Source organism: Geotrypetes seraphini, chromosome 7 (assembly GCF_902459505.1).
Source record: "Geotrypetes seraphini chromosome 7, aGeoSer1.1, whole genome shotgun sequence".
NCBI lineage: Eukaryota > Metazoa > Chordata > Amphibia > Gymnophiona > Dermophiidae > Geotrypetes > Geotrypetes seraphini.
The window spans coordinates 58,815,061-58,837,481 of record NC_047090.1 but is presented as its reverse complement, the minus strand read 5'-3'; the positions used below and the strand labels follow the sequence as shown (position 1 = coordinate 58,837,481).

Sequence of the window (22,421 nt, the reverse complement as noted above, 5' to 3'; positions counted from 1 at the left end):
CTTGCGAGGAAGACTTTGAAGTTGATTGTCCAGTGTTCTAGTTCGGTCATAATATGAGAAATGTATTCTGAGGTCTCGTTTGTTATGCTGTTCACTGGGATTAAAATGGAAATGTCATCTGCATATATGTAATAGTTTAGGTTTAGCTTTTGCAGTAAGTGTCCTAGGGATGAGATGTAAATGTTGCATAGTGTAGGTTTCTCCAGGAGTTTGAATATGTCCCACCACTAACCACAAGGTATGATCTCTTTGTTAGGAAACCCTGTATCCAGTTTCTTACTCTTCCCGTAAGTCCGATTGCATCTAGGCAGTGTAGCATTATTTTGTGATCAACAAGACCAAAAGCACTGCTGAAGTCTAGTTGTAAAATCAGTGCACTTGTTCATTTGCTGAATAGGCTGTATAGGTGATTAAGGATTGAGGCTAGGACTGTCTCAGTGCAGAATCCTTTTCTGAATCCTGATTAGTGTTCATTGAGTATGCTAAATTTGTTTAGATAGTTTACTAGCTCCAAGTTGCTCAATCCTTCAAGTAGCTTGGTAAATAAGAAAATGCTTGCTATGGGTCTGTAGTTGGTTTTCAGGGCTAATGAGTTTTTTTGATCCTTAGGGATGGATGTGATCAGTATATGATCCATTTCCTCATGAAATGTTCCTTCCGCGAGAGTGGTTGTGACCCAATTAAATAGATCCTTTTTAAAATCTAGTGTGGCTGTTTTCAAGGTCTTGGAAGGACATACGTCCAGTAGGCAGTTTGATTTTGTATATTTATTGAACAGGGTTAGGAATTGGTGCCAGTCTGGAGGTTCAAAATGGTTCCAGAGCATGTTACTCTGGGTTCTTTTTCGTGGGGTCCAAGTTGGAATTTGAAGTTGGGTGAGGGTGGAGGTATGGTCGTTCTTTTTTTTTTTAGAAACATAGAAAGGTGACGGCAGAAAAGGGCTACAGCCCATCAAGTCTGCCCACTCTACTGACCCACCCCATTAAGTCTGAGTGCTGCTCGACCCACGTAGGGATCCCACATGGATGTCCCATTTATTCTTAAAGTCGAGCACGCTTGTGGTCTTGATTACCTGCGTCGGAAGTTTGTTCCAGTGATCTACCACTCTTTCTGTGAAGAAATACTTCCTGATGTCACCTCTAAATTTCCCTCCCCTGAGTTTGAGCGGGTGCCCCCTTGTGACCGAGGGTCCCTTGGGAAGGAATATATCGTTTTCTACCTCGACACGACCTGTGACGTACTTAAAAGTCTCAATCATGTCACCCCTTTCCCTGCGCTCCTCTAGAGAGTACAGCTGCAATTTGCCCAGTCTTTCCTCGTATGAGAGACCCTTGAGTCCAGAGACCTTCCTAGTGGCCATTCGCTGGACCGACTCAGCTCGAAGCACATCTTTACGGTAATGTGGCCTCCAGAATTGCACACAGTACTCTAGATGAGGTCTCACCATGGTTCTATACAGTGGCATTATGACTTCAGGTTTGCGGCTGACGAAGCTTCTATTGATACATCCCATCATTTGCCTCGCCTTGGATGAGGCCTTCTCCACTTGTTTGGCAGCCTTCATGTCTGCACTGATGATCACTCCCAAGTCCCGTTCCTCTGAAGTCCTAGCTAGTGTTTCTCCATTCAAGGTGTATGTCCTGCATGGATTTCTGCTGCCGAGATGCATGACCTTACACTTCTTAGCGTTGAAGCCCAGCTGCCATGTCGTGGACCATTTTTCCAACTTGATCAGATCCTGCGTCATACCATCCGTGGGATTGCTTCCACCCACTATATTACACAGTTTGGCGTCGTCGGCGAACAGCGCTACTTTACCCTGAAGCCCTCGGGTCAACTCCCTTATGAATATGTTAAAAAGGGATGGTCCCAGGACTGAGCCCTGCGGCACACCGCTAGTCACCTCCGATGTCTCAGAGAGGGTGCCATTGACCACCACTTTCTGAAGTCTTCCACTCAGCCAATCGTTGACCCACGCCGTTAGTTTCTCACCTAACCCCATCGATTTCATCTTGTTAATAGTCTACGGTGTGGGACACTGTCAAAAGCTTTACTGAAATCCAAGTATACTATGTCCAGAGACTCTCCCGAGTCCAGCTTTCCTGTCACCCAATCAAAGAAGCTGATGAGATTGGACTGGCATGACCTGCCCCTAGTGAATCCATGTTGACAGGGATCCCTCAGATTCCCCTCATCCAATATTGTGTCTAATTTCTCTTTAAGTAGAGTTTCCATGAGTTTACACATTATTGATGTGAGACTTACTGGTCTGTAATTTGCGGCCTTCGCTCTGCAACCCTTTTTGTGCAGAGGAACCACGTTGGCAGTTTTCCAGTCCAGGGGGACTCTCCCCGTACTTAGGGAGAGATTGAAGAGTATTGCTAATGGTTCCGCCAAAACATCGCATAGCTCTCTGAGCACTCTTGGGTGCAGATTGTCCGGTCCCATGGCTTTGTTCACCTTGAGTCTTGACAGTTCTTTGTAAACATCAGCTGGTGTGAACTCAAACTTCTGAAATGGGTCTTCCATGCTTTGCTTTGCTGCTAGCCGAGGCCCGTGCCCTGGTGCTTCGCAGGTAAAGACTGAACAGAAGTAATCATTCAGTAGTTTGGCTTTATCGGAGTCTGTTTCTACATAATTCCCGTCTGGTGTTCTAAGGCGTACTATCCCGTTTGCGTTCTTTTTCCTGTCGCTAATGTATCTGAAGAAGGATTTGTCCCCTTTCTTGATGTTCTTTGCTAGAGTTTCTTCCATATGAATTTTGGCCTCCCTGACTGCTGTTTTGACCGCTGCAGACTTTTTCCTGTATTCAATGTTTGCTTCTTTTTCCCCTGTGCGTTTGTATGAGAGAAATGCTCTTTTCTTCTCCTTGACGAGGCACGATACCTCATCTGTGAACCATTAGGGTTTCTTTTTTCTTTGTTGTTTGGTTACCGATTTTATGTAGCGGATAGTTGCCTCATGAAGGATCGATTTCAAGGTTGACCACATAGCCTCCACATTAGTAGTTACTTCTTGAACCTGCAGCGTCTGATAGACGAAATCTCCCATGCGTGCGAAGTCAGTGCCCCGGAAATTGAGTACCCTTGTTTTTGTTTGTGATCTAGGGAAGCCTTTCTTAAGGTTAAACCATACCGTGTTATGGTCACTGGTGGCTAGCGTCTCTCCCACCGAGACCTCTGAGACGCTTTCCCCGTTCGTAAGTACCAGGTCCAGGATGGCCTGGGCCCTAGTGGGCTCTAGTACCATTTGTTTGAGCCGTACTCCCTTCAAGGACGTTAATATCCTCCTGCTATCACAAGTTGTCGCTGATAGTGTGTTCCAGTCTACATCAGGCATGTTGAAGTCTCCTAATAGTACAGCCTCCCCCCGTAAGGTGATATTCTCAATGTCTTCAATTAGTTCTGCGTCCTTGTCCTCCGATTGTCTTGGAGGTCTGTATATCACACCAAGGTACAGGCATTTTTCTCCGCCTCTGGCCAGGTTTACCCAGATAGATTCCCCAGTATACTTGACATCCGTGATCCTGGTTGTCTTAATGTTTTCTTTGATGTATAGTGCTACCCCACCTCCTAACTTACCCTCTCTGTCTTGTCGAATCAGGTTGTACCCTGGTATAGTTATATCCCACCCATGAGAGTCTGTGAACCATGTTTCAGATATTGCTACTATGTCTAGATCTGTATTAACTATTTCTGTTTCTAGTTGTAGAAATTTATTCCCTAGGCTGTGTGCGTTAACATACATAGCTCTCCACTCTTTCTGTTTACTAACCTCCTGTAGTGAGCCCCCCATTTGAGTCAAGGTGTCTCCTAGCGATTCTTTTGCAATAAGGGTACTTACCTCAGACTTAGAAGCATAGTGTTGGTTCTCCACATCAGGATAGTTACTTACTGCTCCGGTGTAAAAGTGGGTACCCACCCCCGACTTACCTAGTTTAAAGCCCTTCGAAGTAGGCGGGCTAGTCTGTGTCCGAAGACATTCTTACCTCTGTTGGTTCTTACGTCTAAGATTTTGTTGTTGAAGAAAGTGGCGAGGGTTTCTGCCGAGGGTATAGATTAGTTTTCCCGTAGCAGGATTTGAGTAGTGTCTGTTAGTCTGTTTACCAACTTGAACAGGTCTTTGCTATTTGTTTTGGGTGTCCCTATTTTTTTTTTTTTAGATATAGAGTGAGGCTTCTACCGCTGGCTCGACCTGACTCTATCTTGCTCCTAATTACATCTGTACCGGTAGTGTGGTGCCTCCTCTATTTAGTGAATGGTGCCACCCCATATAGCGGTAGGGGAGTTTCTTCCCTTTTGGCATAGGGACATCTATGGCTCTGCCCCGGTGCCGGCTGTGGAAGGGGTGCATTCAATCGGTTAATCACGACTCCTTCCATGGTTCTCCTCCATTTCTTGCACTAGATCATCCCATTAGTAACTGGGGCACCTCCATCTCTGGATGAAAATCGAGGCACCTTTTGCCTGTTTGGCACTGTCTAGGAAGTACTGCGCAGCTCCAGTTGCAAGAGTGCTGCTCTGGTAGCACGTTTCAGCTTCACATAGAATGTGATGCCAATTGTATTTGTGCTACAGCTCCGTGTACAATGCACCTCCAGCCTCATGAGTGCTGCGGCTGCACGTGTACTGCTTCTCCATCATTGGATGTACAGCAAGCACAATTCTGGCTACTTGGGTTCTAAGGCTCCATTGCTAGATGTAGCGCAGCTCCACCTGCTTGTGTACTGAATTTCCATCTCAGATGTAGACCTGCCACGCCGACGGCATATGTGCTCTTGCTGGCTGTGTGACACACCTCCAGCTGCATAGAGGCTATGGCCGGATGCATACCGAAGCTCGGGCAGAGGTGTTTCCTACTCTCCATTGTCAGATTTGGTGTGCCACACCGGCATGTACACTGCAACTTCAGTTGCATGTGGGCCATGGATCTGTCCTTGTGGATTGAGCTCAGTTCCAACAGAATTTCTGCCACAATTCTGTCGCTGGAGGTAGAGAACAGCTCTGCCCGTGCCCCCTCTATGGAGGTGGCAGTGCAACGTTGTCTCCAGGTTGCCCTGGTTCTGCTTTGAACGAGGAGCGTGATGGCTACGTTTGTGCTACAACTATCTTGCTGGATGTGGAGCGCAGCCCCGACCCTTTTGCTGGATGTGGAGTTCACCCCGGCTCCAATTCTGCCTCATCTATCTCTGAATGTGGAGCTCAGCTTCGGTTGCATTTGTACCGTGACTCCATCTCAGGATGTGGTGCACAGCTCTGGCTGCATTTGTGCTTGTGTCGTGGCTCTATTGCTGGATGGGGAGTGCAGTTCCTTGCTGCATTTCTGCCAAGGCTCCGTGGAATGGGTTTCCAGCTGCATTTCTGCCAAGGCTCCATCGCTTGATGTATAGCACAGCTTCAGCTGCCACTATGACACTGCTCCATCTCTGGGTGCCCAGAGTAGCTTAGCTTCAGCTGCTGGTTGGGCACTGCACCTTCAGCTTTGGCTTCCAGTTTGGCAGTGTGGATTTGAGAGACTGATGTGAGGGTATCCTCCCAGGATAGTTGAGCAGCTTCACCTCCAGAGAGGTGTCCCCGCTTTCGATCGGGGCTTTCGGCTAGGAGATGTCCCCGCTTTCATTTGGTTAGATTGCTCACTATCTCTTCTCCGGGATATATTTCCTCCCTTGCAGGTAGCAGGGTTAGCTATTTATGAGCTTCTCTTTGTCAGCAGTGTCCCATCATTCCTCCCCTTTTGATATGGGGCTCCATAGGGCTTGTTATCCATGTTGGTTTTGTTGTCACGACAAATCCACTAAAACAGGCAACAACCCCTTAGTCCTTGTGGGGGAATTCAGACTGAGATGTGAAGGGAGAGGGAAGAAATTCACACGGCACACAAGGCTCATATATTAATGGCACTGAAGCTTCAGGGAGAGTGCTTCTAGGTCTGCACACGCTGGCTTCACCCCGAGTGTCTTAAATGAGCCCATAGCTGAATGCCTTTTATTGAGTAAGAGCAAGCAGTTTAGCAAAGCTGTCAATCATTCAGATATTGGTTACACATGACCCATATTATATTGCATAGGATATCATAAGATATAAATCATATCATAGATCACAATGCATAGGATATAAATCATATGGTCATTAATCATAACAAAAAACCTTTTACCTTTGCTAGAGAGACAGACCCAATGATTAAACCCAGCTGGCTAGAACCTTTATTTTGTCACAAAAAGTATACAGTTTAATGCCCAGTGTATCATATAATTCATGATCATCTGGTTCTGCTTCAGTATGCTAAATTTGTGCAGTGTAAGGGGAATCAGGGTGCGCTAAATTGAATTCTCAGTTCCTTTGTTCTATATATTTTGCTTCATGTCTTTTGATACTGTTTTTTTATTCAAATGATTTCCTGCAGATGTTCAGATCTGCTGACATCTGACACACAGACTTTCTGGCTATGGCTTAATTTACTTTAGAGCAAAGGGAAAGCTGTTGCCTAACTGCCACTCTGGAATGACTTATGATTTCCATTAGTAACACAAATTATCACTTCTTAGCATTGTTTAGCAGAGCAATATTTTATATTTCTTCATAAATGTTTTCTGATGGGGGCCTTCAGCCTCCCCCCTTTGATCACATTCCCAGAGGTAATCATACATGGTACCTAAATGTTCTAACTCAACCATGGAAGGAGAGCGAGCCACGGTAGGAGCAGGATTTACATTGTTGTACCATCAAGTGAACCTTGGATTTGGGGAACATGTCTCTACTTAGTTGAGAGGAAAAACCCTCCTGAATATATAGCCAATATAAGCCTGAACAAGATACTACTGAAAAATTGTCTAAACCTCCTTAAACCTGAGAAGGAAAGTCCGACCAAATAATCATTCCCTGGAAGGACACTGGGGTTAGAATGAAGGACATCAGTATGAGCCCACCATAAATCATGTGAACCTCTGGCTCAGGCTAAATCTCAAAGGTGACTAGCACCGGACATACGTCTAGATGAGAGTTGCCTCATACATCATGTAGTCCATAATCATCCCCCGTGAACAAAATAGTTATACTTCCAAATAAAAAATTTTTTTGCAGACTTAACACTCAGGGAAAAGGGGGAATAAAGATATCACAACAAATATCCCTTAGACTAAACCAACACAATATTTAATAATAAATAAGTGAAGTGTGTGAGATGCGATTAATAATTTACACATGCATAGTTCTAAATTTTAATAAATACATTGACATTAATAAATTAATGCATAACATCTAATTAACAAATCTTACTAAATAGATATCAAATATATTAAAAAATATATAAGAAAAAAGTGTAAAAAGTATGAAAAGAATATGCAAAGAGACCCTGAGATGAATAGATTAAATACAATAAAAAGATTGTATACTTATAAAAAGTGCCAGTGCAAGGATTCCTATCTCTAACAGCAGCAAAATCTAACTAAGGAATTTAGGACATCAAATGAATATACCAACATTTAATAGACAACTTATACAAACTAATAATTGAAGGACCTTACCTAAACCAGTATAATTCATTAATAAAAATGAATATCCATAATTACTAAGTAAAAAGAAGTCAGATAAAGTAAAGTGCAACTGCTAAAGTGCAAATGCTAAGGTGCCAAGAGTGCAAATACTAAAATGCAAATAATACCACTCATATAACAAAGTTGCTATGAATAATAAAGCACCAACACTACAAAATGCTTCCGGGGTCCCAGAATATTTCAACCCCACATAATTTATGGTGGGCTCATACTGATGTCCTTCATTCTAACCCCAGTGTCCTTCCAGGGAATGATTATTTGGTCGGACTTTCCTTCTCAGGTTTAAGGAGGTTTAGCCAATTTTTCAGTAGTATCTACTTAATTGACACAGGGGGTATGCACATTGAAGAAAATAAATACTCACTAGGTCAGCTATAATACCAAGGATGTTAAAGATCAGGATACGTAGCCAAGGAATGTTAGGTATCTAATCAAAAAGCCAGTCAGCAAACACATTTCCTGCACTAGTGTTGAATACTAAAGGGATAGCTCTTTAAGAGATTTAACTTCTGTTCAATCATTACGCTGTTGTCAGTCAGATTAAAACACATTCCCTCTAATTCCTCACACCCATGATTGGCCCACAGAAGTACATAATTAGTGACAAATCGATTTTGAACTACAGCCTTCCTTAGGCTGTAAGTTTCCTAGGTGAGAGCTGTAATTAGTGAGGAGGTCAAATTAACTGTTTTGGCTAAAGCACAGGCAAGATTGGTCAGTTCAATGTGTACATGGAATGCAAGCCCAGGAACTCCAAGAGATGTGGCCAAGCCTAAGGCTTTGGCCTCAGAAAACAAGTGCTTCGACAGTTCCCATCACGCTATTCGCACGTCTACACCTCAGTGTTCCCCAAGGGACACTCTCTCAACCCAATGGTCACAGACTACTGGATCTCTATTTGCGGTATTAAAGTAACTTCAGACTTCCATCACTCCCTCCAATGGTGGATGCTTCCATCCAATCTCTCCAGGGGCCTTTCCTTCCAGCCTCCTTCACACCAGAAGCTACTCATCACAGACGCTTCCATGCTAAGCTAGAGACCCATCTTGATGGTCTCCACACTCAGGGACACTGGACTCCTCACAAGAACTCTCCATATCAATCTCGTGGAGCTCCAAGCAATTCACAATGCTCTCTACACCTTCCAAGATCATTTGCAGAACCAGATTGTCAGTGCAGATGAGGACTATCAAGTTGCTATATTCTAGAATTCTAATTCAAGCTGAAAGCCCCATTTTTGGCTTCTTTCAACTTCTAATTCCCACTCACTGTAAGATAACTATGTCCATCGTATCATTCTGTTGTTCTGTCTGCCTGTCAAAACTAATTTGTAAGCTCTTCTAAGCAGGAACCGTCTATTATATGTTAAATGTACAGTGCTGTGTATGCCTTTTCAGTGCTATAGAAATAATAAATAGTAGTAGTACTTGAACAAACAAGGAGGCACGAGATCTCACCCTCTGTGCAAGGAAGCAATAGAAATTTGGATTTGGGCGATTGCTCACAATATGCTTCTCTGAGCGGTTTATTTAGCAGGGAAGCAGAACATCTTAACAGACTCCTATAACCTCACGAGTGGTCTTTAAACACATCTATCCTGTGTCAGATTTTCTGAGATTGGGGGATTCCTAAAATAGATCTCTTTGCTTTCCCTAACAACAACAAACTTCCACTCTTCTGCTCCAGACTATACACTCCCAATCGCCTGAAATCAGATGCCTTTCTGCTTAACTGGATAGAAGCTCCTTTATGCATTCCCTCCGATACATGTTAGACAGCAGATGTTGAGCAGGAAGGTGCAAGTGCACGGTGCAGGCAGTGCCTTGAAGTTTGTGGTGACAGTATACTTGGTATCTGTCCGTGCTGGGTTCCGTGTATGACGTCACCCACATGTGAGAATCTATAACTGCTGTACTTGGGAAAACATGTTACAGGTAAACAGGATGGAGTCGGTCCAGAGGAAGGCTACTAAAGTGGTTGGTGGTCTTTATCATAAGGTGTATGGAGATAGACTTAAAGATCTCAATATGTATACTTTGGAGGAAAGGGGGGATATGATGGAGACATTTAAATACCTACATGGCATAAATTCACATGAGGTGAGTTTCATTTGAAAGGAAGCTCTAGAATAAGAGGGCGTATGAAGTTAAGGGGTGATAGGTTCAGGAGTAATCTAAGGAAATACTGTTCTACTACCCTTTCTGTAAAAAAGTGTGTGGCATAGTCTCCCGGTAAAGCTGGTGGAGACGCTATCTGAATTCAAGAAAGCTTATTGTAATTCTTCACCAGATTCTAAACCAATTCCATGTAGATTTTGACCTTGTTATTGCCCTGGAAGCCCCAAACCACTGTGATAAAGCTGTTCCAAGCCACTTTCTCCTTCCTAGTTAGCTTCTTGGAAAATCCTTGCACTACAGGATCTTTATCTGTGGTCAGACAAATTGGGGAAGATATCTTGAAGGTACTGGAAAGTTGCTGACTCTATCTAGTGCTCTGACAGATTTTCATTAAGCCCAATTTAATGTGCATTGGTGGCATCAGCACCTTCCAGGGATCCACCAGTGGTACCCATTTGACATTGTTTCTTCCCATAGAGAACTCAGTCTGCCATGACCAGTCCTGCCTTTAGTAGTGCACCTTTGTGTCCCTGCAGAGATAGGAAGGAAACTTACTAAAACTGCCTTGAAGACTCATTAGGAATGCTACTAGTTTAAAGCCTCTGATGACCTCCCAGCTGTATTCGTCATACTTAAAGGCACCTAGTAAAAAGATGACCATATTTAATGATGGGAAAACCCGGACATATGGCCCCACCCTGAAAAAGCCTTGTTGCTTTTTTTTTTTTTCTGACCTCCAGACCATGTGATGGAAGCAGAGCACATCTTGGTGATGCTTCCTCTGATCTACTGCTTGAGCCTAGATGTCAAAAGGGCCCCTAAATTTACTCAGCTTGGAATCAATCTGGAATGTTCTGCAAAATAGGTAACTTTCAAAATATCAAGTCCTGGTCACAAAAGCAAAGTTTGAGGGGAGTGATAGACATTTTCTATATTTTTGTAAAAGAACACTTTTACTCAGGAACAAAAAATAAAAAAATTGTTACACAATATTATTCAGACAAAGCAGTTTTCATATCTGTTTTTACAAGGCATGTGTGTCTCTGGTTCAGCAGCAAGCATTTCTACCTTAAGGAAATCTGTTTAGTCTGTGATTTGTTGGTATGGCATTTTCCAACTGGGCAAATATTTTGCCAATAATTTGGTGTCTGAATTAATAGAATAGGTCTATAATTGTACATAAACAAGTCCATGCTACGCTTGTACAGACATGATTCCATGCAGGCAACTTTTAAACTGAGTGACCTCCAGTATGGGCCCTAAAGTGACTGGGTCAGAAACTTATTGAATAGTAAGCATCAAAGGTGCTCACCCTGTAAAGCCTATATATATAGCAAAATATAGCTGATAAGGAAGTTGTGCTGATTTCTGTGATGTCATCACATCAGGCGCATAAAGCCTCAGTTTGGTGCTGGTTCTCGGGGCGTTCTTTAAACACTTATCATTTTGAAATTGGCAAGCTTAAAGGATTAAGGTACCTAGGGGCCATGTTTTGCTATATTTATTATAGTCATGATCATAATAGATATAGAGATTGAGTTGAAATGTTTGTTTTTAATGTCTGTTTCTGTTAGAACATAAGAATTGCCGCTGCTGGGTCAGACCAGTGGTCCATCATGCCCAGCAGTCTGCTCATGCGGTGGCCCTCTGTTCAAAGACCAGCGCCCTGAGACTAGCCCTACCAGCGCACGTTCTTGTTCAGCAGGAACTTATCTAACTTTGTCTTGAATCCCTGGAGGATGTTTTCCCCTATGACAGATTCCGGAAGAGCGTTCCAGTTTTCTACCACTCTCTGGATGAAGAACTTCCTTACGTTTGTACAGAATCTATCCCCTTTTAATTTTAGAGAATGCCCTCTCGTTCTCCCTACCTTGGAGAGGGTGAACAACCTGTCCTTATCTACTAAGTCTATCCCCTTCATTACCTTGAATGTTTTGATCATGTCCCCTCTCAGTCTCCTCTGTTCGAGGGAGAAGAGGCCCAGTTTCTCTAATCTTTCACTGTACGGCAGCTCCTCCAACCCCTTAACCATCTTAGTCGCTCTTCTCTGGACCCTTTCGAGTAGTACCGTGTCCTCCTTCATGTACGGCAACCAGTGCTGTACGCAGTATTCCAGGTGAGGGCGTACCATGGCCTGGTAAAGCGGCATGATAACCTTCTCCAATCTGTTCGTGATCCCCCCTTCTTTATCATTCCTAAAAAAACTTTATTTGAAAAATGTTTGCTCGGCTTCCTGACGTAGCATCTGTGAAACGTGGCTTGTGTTAAGGCTGGGGTTCAAGATAAGTGTTTATAATTCATGCCATTATAAACTTGAGTTTATAACCTTTCAGTATGTGAAGCCTGTGTGCTGTGATTAGAATCACTTGCACCACTGGTATAAAGTTATTTACCGCATGGTTGCTTTGTGAATGATCACTCTATGAGCATATGAGGATTAGTCTTAAGAAATTGTATATTCTATATTTTGTGGAAACTGAGTACATCTTTGGGGATCATTTTGTTGTAAGAGATTTGTAGGGCAGCTACCTGGTCCATACTTTCACTAAGTTCTACAGAGTGGATGTTGCAGCATGAAGGGATACTGCTTTTGAGGCTTCAGTATTATAGGCAGGCTCATCTGTCCCATACTAGATTCAAGAGACTGTTATGGTGTGTCCCATCTGTCCAGAATAATATACCTATTGCATTAGAAAGAAAGATTAGGTTCTTGCCTTGATGATGTTCTTTTTTGTAAATAGGTGTCATTCTGGAACGCCACCTTGTTAGTCTTTAGGTGAGCCTGCTTGTTGTCTCAAACAAGAATGTTGGTTCTCAGAATGAGGTTTTTCATGTCACTCTGACTTCAGGAAAATGAAGGAACGTGTGAGGACTCAAAAAGTGCTGGATAGAACTCCATAAAAGTTTTCACTGGTTGATATTCTCCTTTCAAGTTCTATGTAGTTTGTTATTAATAATTTTCTTATACTTGTTACAGAGCAGAACAGAACGCATCTGTTTTCGGGGAATTTCCCTGTGCCCTTTGTTCTTATGTTTAACTTTATAGAGGCTATCATCAACTTTGGTACAAACTGAAGGGGACAGCACAGTGCACTGGATAAAGGAGGAGGAATTGAAAACTGTGATTGATACCTTCTGCACATCTTGCGGGTTCAGATTGAATACCCATCCGTCCAGAATAATACCCGTTTCCAAAAAAGAAGATAATCGAGGTAAGGGCCTAATCTTTCTTTTGTTTCAAAATTTTTACACATAACAGAAAAGGGAAAACTTTTGAGGGGGTATAGTAACTATTGTTTCATCCTTTTGAAGATGACTAGTACAATTTCAGATTTTAATTTGCTCACTCCTTTTTTTCATAGGCTGGGAAGTTCTCGTTGGCTAGTGAAGATGTACTGAAGAACAGAGCTATCAGGAAAGCAAAGCGCAGGAATGTTGGACAGGAAGTAAGTGATTTAATTTATGGTACTGTGTTATACAAGTTGTTGTTATTATTATTAATAAACCTTGTTCTTTAACTCTGATATGCGAAGCAGTTTGATCTTTGCTTCTATCTTTATTGAACATTTTTATATCACTTATAATGACTGGCATGTAGGGAAAAAAAAACGATGTTCACTTACAAAATGGGGGGGATCACTGCTAGGGTTAAGTAACCTTGAAAGAGACCTGGGAGTGATGGTAGACACAACTTTGAAGGCGTCGGCACAGTGCGCCATAGCCTCAAGGAAAGCAAACAAAATGTTGGGTATCATTAAGAATGGTATCACGACCAGGACGAAGAAAGTCATCCTGCCACTGTATCGTGCAATGGTACGCCCGCATCTGGAGTACTGTGTCCAGTACTGGTTGCCGTACCTGAAGAAGGACATGGCAGTGCTTGAGGGAGTCCAGAGAAGAACAACTAAGCTGATAAAGAGTATGGAGAACCTCTCATATACAGACAGACTGGAAAAGCTGGGGCTGTTCTCCCTGAAGAAGTGGAGACTTAGAGGAGACATGATAGAAACCTTCAAGATCTTTAAGGGCATAGAAAAAGTAGACAGGGACAGATTTTTCAAATTATGGGGAACCACAAGTACAAGGGGGAACTCGGAGAAATTGAAAAGGGACAGGTTTAGGACAAATGCTAGGAAGTTCTTTTTCACCCAAAGAGTGGTGGATACATGGAATGCGCTTCCGGAGGCTGTGATAGGCAGGAGCACGTTACAGGGCTTCAAAGAAGGTTTGGATAGGTTCCTAGAGGACAAAGGGATTGAGGGGTACAGATAGAAGTAGAGGTAGGTTATAGGGATAGGAGTAGAGGTAGGTTAAAGAAATAGTCAGGGACCACTGCTCAGGCAGTAGGCCTGATGGGCCGCCGCGGGAGCGGACCGCTGGGCAAGATGGACCTCTGGTCTGACTCAGCAGAGGCAACTTCTTATGTTCTTATCACATGAAAAAGTTTTATTCTGTGGGTACACAATCAAATAAAGAGTTTTAAAATATCAACTGACAATATATTGAATATGTGATAATTGGGTGATAGTTTAGGGGTTCGCCCCTTGTTTTCTCCTCCATGTCTCTGAGCATGCTTTCATTATAAGTTGATATTATCTTTATCCCAGGACAAGCAGGCAGGTATTCTCACTAGTGGGTGATGTCATCCGACAGAGCCCCGATACGGACATCTTGCAAGCATGTCTTGCTTGAAGAAACTCAGAAGTTTCGAGATGCCCGCACCGCGCATGCGCCAGTGCCTTCCCGCCCGATGCTCCGGGCGTGTCTCCTCAGTTCTTTTTCTTCCGCGGAGCTGAGAAGTCTATCTTCAATTTGCGCCCATTGAATATCTTTTTTGCCTTCTTTTTGCCGCGGGTTGAGTTCTTTTGGGCTCTCCTGTGCGTTTATTTCATTCTTTGATTTCTTTTTTCGAAAAAAAAAAAAAATAAAATTTTTTCTTCCGACTCCGGGTCGGCCGCGTGGCTGAGGCCCCGCGCCTTCGACCTTGCGGCGGAGCTTTTTCGGCCTATGTCCCGGCCGATTACCGGTTTCAAAAAGTGTAGCAAGTGCCAGCGCGCGATTTCGCTCACGGACCCTCATCGACGCTGCTTACAGTATCTGGGACCGGATCACTTTCCGAAATCGTGCCAGCCTTGCTCCACTCTGATGGTGAGAGCGTTTAAGCGCCGCTGTCTGCTCTGTGAGTCCATGTTCAAGATGGATGCTTCGTAATGCGCCTGCTGCTTCGACATCGACATCGACAGGAGCTTCGACTTCTTCAGCGAAGCCCGCTACCTCCCCAGCTGCTTCGGGCCTTCTGAAACCGGCATCCTTCACCCCGGTTTCGGCCCCGACGTCGGCGCCGGTGCCTCCCTCCGTTTCCTCGGAGCAGGTCTCGACCCCTACAGATCCACCAGTGGTGCTCAAGGTGCCGAAAGCTGGCAAGCAGAAACACTCTGCACCTAAAGAGCGCGGAGACCGTGCGGAAGGCCCCCTTTTGGTGCGGATCCCTCCATATCGGCTTCGCTGCGGTCCATTCTGGAGGCTCAGTTCGTTGAGCTCATGCAAACCATGGGGCCTCGTCTGATTGCCACCATCCAGGGTGACCTCCCAGCTTCGGCTTCGAGGGGCGGACCGCCCCCTCCTCCTCCTCCTCGCCGCACGACCTCGTTGCTCGGCGAGGAGGAGCGGCGAGTGGTGTCTGGATCCTCGAGGAGGTCCTCCGAGAATGTTATGCCTCCTTTAGAACCGATTCCATCGAGGAGGGCTTCTCTTAGCGAGATGCCTCCTCTGGAGCCCATTCCCTCGAGGAAACCCTCGTTTAGTGACCTGCCTCCCTTGGAACCGATTACTCCGCCCCATGATTCAGTGTGGCGTCCACCTTCGGGGCCATCCAGTCCGGGGCATAGCAGGAAGCAGGACGAGTTCTTTCGAACTCCCTATCAAACCTGGGCGACGTCCAGAGAAGCACCGACTCTTCCACCTTTGAGATCGACGGCGTCGAGTCCGATCTGCTCCTTGGAAGCGTCTGACCCAGTCTCGCACAGAAGGACTCGATCTCCTTCCAGGCATCGAGAGGGTCATCGGTCCAGGCATTCTTCGAAGCATTCCTCTCGACACTCGACCGTCTCGCCTCAGAAGAAATTGCCTCGACTGGGGTATGCTGCTTCGACTGGGTCTCCTCCTCCGGGCCCGGAGTTCGAGGACCCCGAAGTTTTCTACTCGTCCTGTTGTTCACAGGCCTCTTTGGAGCATGAGGCTTCGTCTTCCTCTAGTCCGTCTCGCGGAACGACGACAGCGGACCAATTGTCCTTTTCATCGTTCCTCAGGCAGATGGCGGATGACTTGGACATTACTCTAGACGCGAGGTCTCGATATTCCAAAGAGTATCTCGATACCATGCACTTGCCTCGGCCTCCGGCGGAGTCCTTGCGGCTTCCCTTGCACAAGCTCCTCGACCAGACCTTCATGCGCTGCTTCGAGTCTCCTTACTCTATCCCTGCGGTCCCTGGCAAGTTGGATTCGCGGTACCGCACGGTACATCATAAAGGCTTCGAGGGTCCTCAGCTTTCGCACCAGTCCCTCCTGGTCGAATCCTCGCTCAAGCGGTCTCATCCTGGCCAGGTCTACGCTTCCGTACCTCCGGGCCGCGAGGGCAGAACCATGGATAAGTTTGGGCGACGCATCTATCAGAATTCGATGATGGCATCTAGAGTCTTGAATTACAACTTCCACTTTGCAACCTACTTGGAATTTTATCCCAGGACAAGCAGGCATGATATTCTCACACATGGGTGACGTCATCTACGGAGCCCCAGCGCGGACAGCTTTTTAAGCAAACTTGCTAGAAGTTTCAAGTTTGCACACTGCACCACGCATGTGCTAGCCTTCTCGCCACTAGAGGGCGCATCCCCACCTCGTGGTCCTCAGTTCATTTTCATCCGCGGAGCCAGAAGCCCTGTGGATAAATTTGTGCTACTTTTGCCTTCTGTCGCCGCGGCTGTGTTCGGATTTTCGACGCGGTCGCTGCGCTACGTTTATCTTCTTTCTTTGTTTTCTTTATTTCTCAAAAAAAAAAAAAAAAAATTTTGTTTTTCCTTTTCGCTCCGGGGGCTCCCGGTAGCCGTGGCCGAGGAACCTCGCTTGTTCCCGGCCTTGTTTTGGGCCCATGTCCCGGCCCGTAACGGGTTTTAAGAAGTGTGGTAGGTGTGATAGGCTTTTGTCCATCACTGACCCTCACAGGTGCTGTATACGGTGTTTGGGGCCCCATCACCCAACAGCATCGTGCCCTAAGTGTGCCACCTTCCAGAAACGGGCCCTTACTCGTCGCAAGGCCCGCATGGCTGATCTCTTTGCCGCCGATACCCCGACGGGGAAGGCCTCGAGCTCGGCCTCGGCTTCGGCCCCGGCCTCGACCTCGGCCTCGACATCGGACCCCTCGGCTCCCGCGAAGCCGGTTGCCTCGCAGAAGCAAGCCCCGGGTAAGTCTCCACTTCCTTCCTCAGTTTCATCTAACAGGAAGCCATCCTCGGGCGCTTCGTCGGCGGGACCGTCGACCTCGACCCAGCCCAAGGTGTCGAAGGGGTTAGCCCCGAGGGAATACTCGAAACCGAGGTCGCCCTCTGCGGAGCGCCCCCAGGTGTTGCCTCCGGGTCTCACTATCCCGGCGTTCCAGGAGTTGCTTCGCGCTTTAATCTCCTCGGAGCTTTCCGGGGCCATTGAGACCTTGCAGCAGGCTTCGGCCTCGCCTTCGGTCTCGGGGGCCCCGCAGTTGGCGGCCTCGGCCTCGGGCACCGGCCTTTCAGCGGCTGAAGCCCCCTCGGCCTCGACCTCGACGCTTCCCTCGGATCCGACCCCGGTGAGACACCCCGAGGTCAGTGTGCGATCCCGAGACAAGCAGCGCCGGGTACGCCGGATCTCCTCGTCCTCGTCCCCGAGGTCTTCGCGGGGTTCCTCGCCCTCGAGTAAGCCTCGGGCGAAGCACCGCCTTAAAAAGGCTAAGCGGGCTCGTGCCTCGCCTCTGAGGAGTCGTCGCTCGACCCCGCCCGAGACCGGAGCTTTGCGTGTCGAGGAACTCCGCCTCGACAACCCAGATCTTTTACGGTCCCCGATCCGGGAGAGTTCCCGTGCCTCCTCACCGAGGCGGAAGGGACGGGCCTCCATTCCCCGTACCCCGGGGGGTTCCCCACGGGGGTCTCTTCGGCGGACTGTGTCCCCGACTCCTTCGAGGTCACGGGATCGTGCCTCTTGGGGGTCGGGGTCCGGGGGACAGTTCGGGTATTCTCGCCAGGCCTCTCCCTTCGGCTCCGTTGAGAAGTCTCGGTCACCCTCCCCGCCTGCACGGACATCTTCTTTTTCTAAGTTTGTCCATGACATGGCGAAGGCTTTGGGGGTGGACCTGTCGGCAGGGTCACACTATACCAAAGAATTTTTTGAGGAACAGGATTCACCTGCCCCGCAGCGTGAATCCCCCCGCCTCCCGCTTAACAAGGTCCTCCTTCAAACCTTGCTGCGGAACCTTGAGACCCCTCTTACAGTGGCGGTAGTGCCCACCAAGATGGAATCCAAATACCGGACTCTTCCCCCTAAGGGGTTTGACAAGGGGCAACTCTCCCATCAGTCGCTCTTGGGTGGAGTCGGCTCTTAAGCGCTCGCAGCCTTCGAGAGTCTCGGCTACTGTCCCTCCGGGGAGAGAGGGTCGGACCCTAGATAAATTCGGCCGCCGTCTGTACGCGAATTCCCAGATGGCCACAAGGGTCCTCAACTATGCTTTCGCCTACTCTTCCTACCTCAGGTCCATGGTCAAGGATCTGCCGGATTTTCAGGGGGTGATCCCGGAGTCACACAGGGATAAATTTGCCACTTTCGCGTCGAACCTGTCCCAGCTCAGATTCTATTTGTTCCATGCGGTATATGACGCCTTTGAACTTGCCTCGAGGGTCTCGGCTTGTGCGGTAGCCATGCGCCGGCTGGCGTGGCTACGGACCCTCGAGATGGACCCCAACCTGCAGGAGCGATTGGCCAATCTACCCTGCGTCGGGTCGGAGTTATTCGACGACTCCCTGGATGCGGCTACCAAGAGGCTTTCTGAGCAAGAACGCTCTCTGGCGTCTCTGGTTCGTCCAAAGCCTAAGCCGCCGGCTCAGAGGCCTTTTAAACAACCGCCTAGGCGGTATCCTCAGAAGTCATCACCGGCCTTTTTGAGGCCTCCACCCCGTCGCCCTAACCAACTGGGTAGAGGGGGGCCCGCCAAGCCCGCTACGCAGGGGGCGTCCAAGCCGGCGCCGTCTTTTTGACGGGATGAGCGGCCGGGGGCTGGCCCCCGCCGCGAGGTCGCCCAACCCCCTCCCCATCGGGGGTCGGCTCACGGCTTTTGCCAGGGCTTGGTCTGGGATTACGTCAGACGCATGGGTGCTCCGGACCGTCTCAGAGGGCTATTCGTTAAACTTCTCCAGGCAGCCTACAGACATGCCCCCCGGGGCGTGCCCGTCCAATCGAAGCCAGTTGACCCTTCTCCGAGAGGAAGCCAGGGCCTTGTTGAGCCTTCGGGCGGTCGAAAGGGTGCCTCTCGATCAGCGAGGCCGGGGATTTTATTCCCGTTACTTTTTGGTCCCGAAGAAGACCGGGGACTTGCGCCCCATTTTGGACCTCCGGAAGCTCAACAAGTTCCTGGTCAAGGAGAAGTTCCGTATGTTATCGCTTCCGATTCTATATCCTCTGTTGGACGAGGGGGACTGGATGTGCTCCCTCGATTTGAAGGAAGCTTACACCCATGTTCCGGTGCATCCCGACTTTCGGAAGTTTTTAAGATTTCAGGTCGGGGACTTGCACCTCCAATACCGTGTACTACCCTTCGGTCTGGCTTCGTCCCCTCGGGTATTCACGAAATGCATGGTGGTGGTCGCGGCTGCTCTGCGTTCCCGGGGGCTGCAGGTCTTTCCCTATCTGGACGATTGGCTGATCAAGGCCCCGACAAGGGAAGGAGTTATTTCAGCGACCCTACAGACTATCACGCTTCTTCAGGGTCTCGGGTTCGAGGTGAACTTTCCCAAGTCTCACTTGCAGCCGACTCAATCCCTCCAGTTTATAGGGGCCGTGCTGGACACGGTTCTCCTCCGTGCCTTCCTTCCTTCTCCGCGACTGGAGGCCCTGCTTCGCCTGGGTCGGCAGGTTTCACAACTGCAGGTAGTGTCGGCTCAACGCATGATGGTGCTTTTGGGGCACATGGCGTCGACGGTCCAAGTGACCCCATTTGCTCGGTTGCACCTGAGGATTCCTCAGTGGACCTTGGCCTCGCAATGGCGTCAGGACCGCGACCCGCTATCTCGACGTTTGACTGTGACTCCGTCTTTCAGACGCTCGCTCCGTTGGTGGACCAACTCTACCAATCTGTCCGGAGGTTTGCTCTTTCGCGTCCCTCCGCATTGCAAGGTCCTGACCACGGACTCTTCGGAGTATGCGTGGGGAGCTCATCTAGACGGTTTACGAACGCAAGGCCTATGATCGGCCGCGGATCGTCGGTGTCACATCAACGTGTTGGAGCTTCGTGCCGTTTATCTGGCCGCTCGAGCCTTCGGTCACCTCCTGCGCGATCGAGTGGTTCTCGTTCGGACAGACAACCAGGTGGCAATGTATTACGTCAACAAGCAAGGGGGGACGGGCTCTTGGCCTCTGTGCCAGGAAGCCCTGCGGCTTTGGACGTGGGCCGTCTCTCAGAACGTTTTCTTGCGGGCGGTCTACATTCAGGGGGAGCTGAATTGTCTAGCAGACAAACTCAGTCGTCTCCTCCAGCCGCACGAGTGGTCGCTGAACTCCCGAGTCCTACGCGAAGTCTTCGACCGCTGGGGGACTCCTCAGGTGGATCTGTTTGCTTCGCCCGAGACTTACAAACTACCCCTCTACTGTTCTCGGATGTACTCCCGGGACCGTCTCGAGGCCGATGCTTTTCTTCTCGACTGGGAAGGGAGGTTCCTTTATGCGTTCCCTCCTTTTCCTCTGATTTTGAGAACGTTGGTTCATCTAAAATCGACCAAAGCCACTATGATTCTCATTGCGCCTCGTTGGCCAAGACAACACTGGTTCTCCCTGCTTCTTCAACTCAGTGTCAGGGAGCCTCTGCTTCTGCCTGTCTTTCCCTCTCTGCTGTCTCAGAGTCGGGGTTCGCTGTTACATCCCAATCTTCAGTCGTCACATCTGACCGCTTGGTTCCTTTCCCCTTGACTTCGATTCCAGTTTCTCACTCAGTGCGGGAAATCTTAGAGGCCTCTCGCAAAGTCTCGACTAGGCTTTGCTATTCCCAGAAGTGGACCAGATTTTCTTCCTGGTGCTCCACCAACCACCTTGACCCAGGTTCTGTTCCAGTGTCTTCGGTGCTGGAATATCTGTTGCATCTGTCGAACTCTGGTCTGAAGACGACTTCCATTCGAGTGCATCTTAGTGCCATTGCTGCATTCCATCAACATCTCGAGGGTCGTTCCCTCTCTCTGCATCCTCTGGTTTCTCGTTTCATGAGGGGTCTTGTGAATGTTCATCCCCCTCTCAAGCCTCCTCCTGTAGTATGGGATCTTAATGTGGTCTTGGCTCAACTGATGAAACCTCCTTTTGAGCCGATCGATAAAGCTCTCCTTAAGTTTCTTACTTGGAAAGTAGTCTTTTTGATTGCGCTCACGTCCGCTCGTTGGATTAGCGAGCTACAGGCTTTGGTTGCGGATCCTCCTTTCACTGTGTTTCATCATGACAAGGTGGTTCTTCGCACCCATCCCAAATTTTTGCCTAAGGTTGTGTCTGATTTCCACCTCAATCAGTCCATTGTTCTTCCGGTATTTTTTCCGAAGCCCCATTCTCATCCTGGTGAAACGGCGCTTCACACGCTTGACTGTAAGAGGGCGTTGGCTTTTTATCTCCAACGTACTAAGTCTCATCGGAAGGTTCCTCAATTGTTTTTGTCCTTTGATCCTAATCGGGTAGGACATCCGGTTTCCAAGCGTACCTTATCCAACTGGTTAGCTGCTTGTATCTCTTTTTGCTACGCTCGGGCTGGTCTCCCGCTCTCGGGTCGAGTTACGGGGCACAAGGTCCGGGCGATGGCAGCTTCGGTTGCTTTCCTCCGTTCTACTCCTATGGAGGACATATGTAAAGCTGCCACCTGGTCTTCGGTTCATACGTTCACCTCCCATTACTGTCTGGACTCCTTGTCCAGGAGTGACGGCCGGTTTGGCCAGTCGGTGTTACGTAACCTGTTTTCCTAAATTGCCATCCTCCCACCTACCCTTTTTCTGGTTGGCTTGGAGGTCACCCATGTGTGAGAATATCATGCCTGCTTGTCCTGGGATAAAGCACAGTTACTTACCGTAACAGGTGTTATCCAGGGACAGCAGGCATATATTCTCACAACCCGCCCACCTCCCCGGGGATGGCTTTTCTTTGCTGGATATGGAACTGAGGACCACGAGGTGGGGATGCGCCCTCTAGTGGCGAGAAGGCTAGCACATGCGTGGTGCAGTGTGCAAACTTGAAACTTCTAGCAAGTTTGCTTAAAAAGCTGTCCGCGCTGGGGCTCCGTAGATGACGTCACCCATGTGTGAGAATATATGCCTGCTGTCCCTGGATAACACCTGTTACGGTAAGTAACTGTGCTTTTTCTACCTGTGCTTCGAAAGTTCACTCCATACATCGAATCCCAGGCTAGGTTTGAGTTTGAGGAAGTGGTTGCTTCGTTGTCCCAACTCCGACTTCAGTTGATGCAATCTGCCTATGATGCGTTCGAGCTCTCT

The 22,421-nt window shown here is 47.9% G+C and overlaps 1 protein-coding gene across 2 annotated transcripts in view; it reads left to right on the top strand.

The window, feature by feature from the left end:
- Positions 1-22,421, top strand: part of NUP50 (nucleoporin 50) — a 220,834-nt gene that overhangs the window by 56,951 nt on the left and 141,462 nt on the right. For both annotated transcript variants that reach the window (XM_033951872.1, XM_033951873.1), the window contains one exon: positions 13,032-13,115. In XM_033951872.1, coding sequence (XP_033807763.1) covers positions 13,032-13,115 — 84 coding nt within the window. The remainder of the gene's footprint in view (positions 1-13,031; positions 13,116-22,421) is intronic.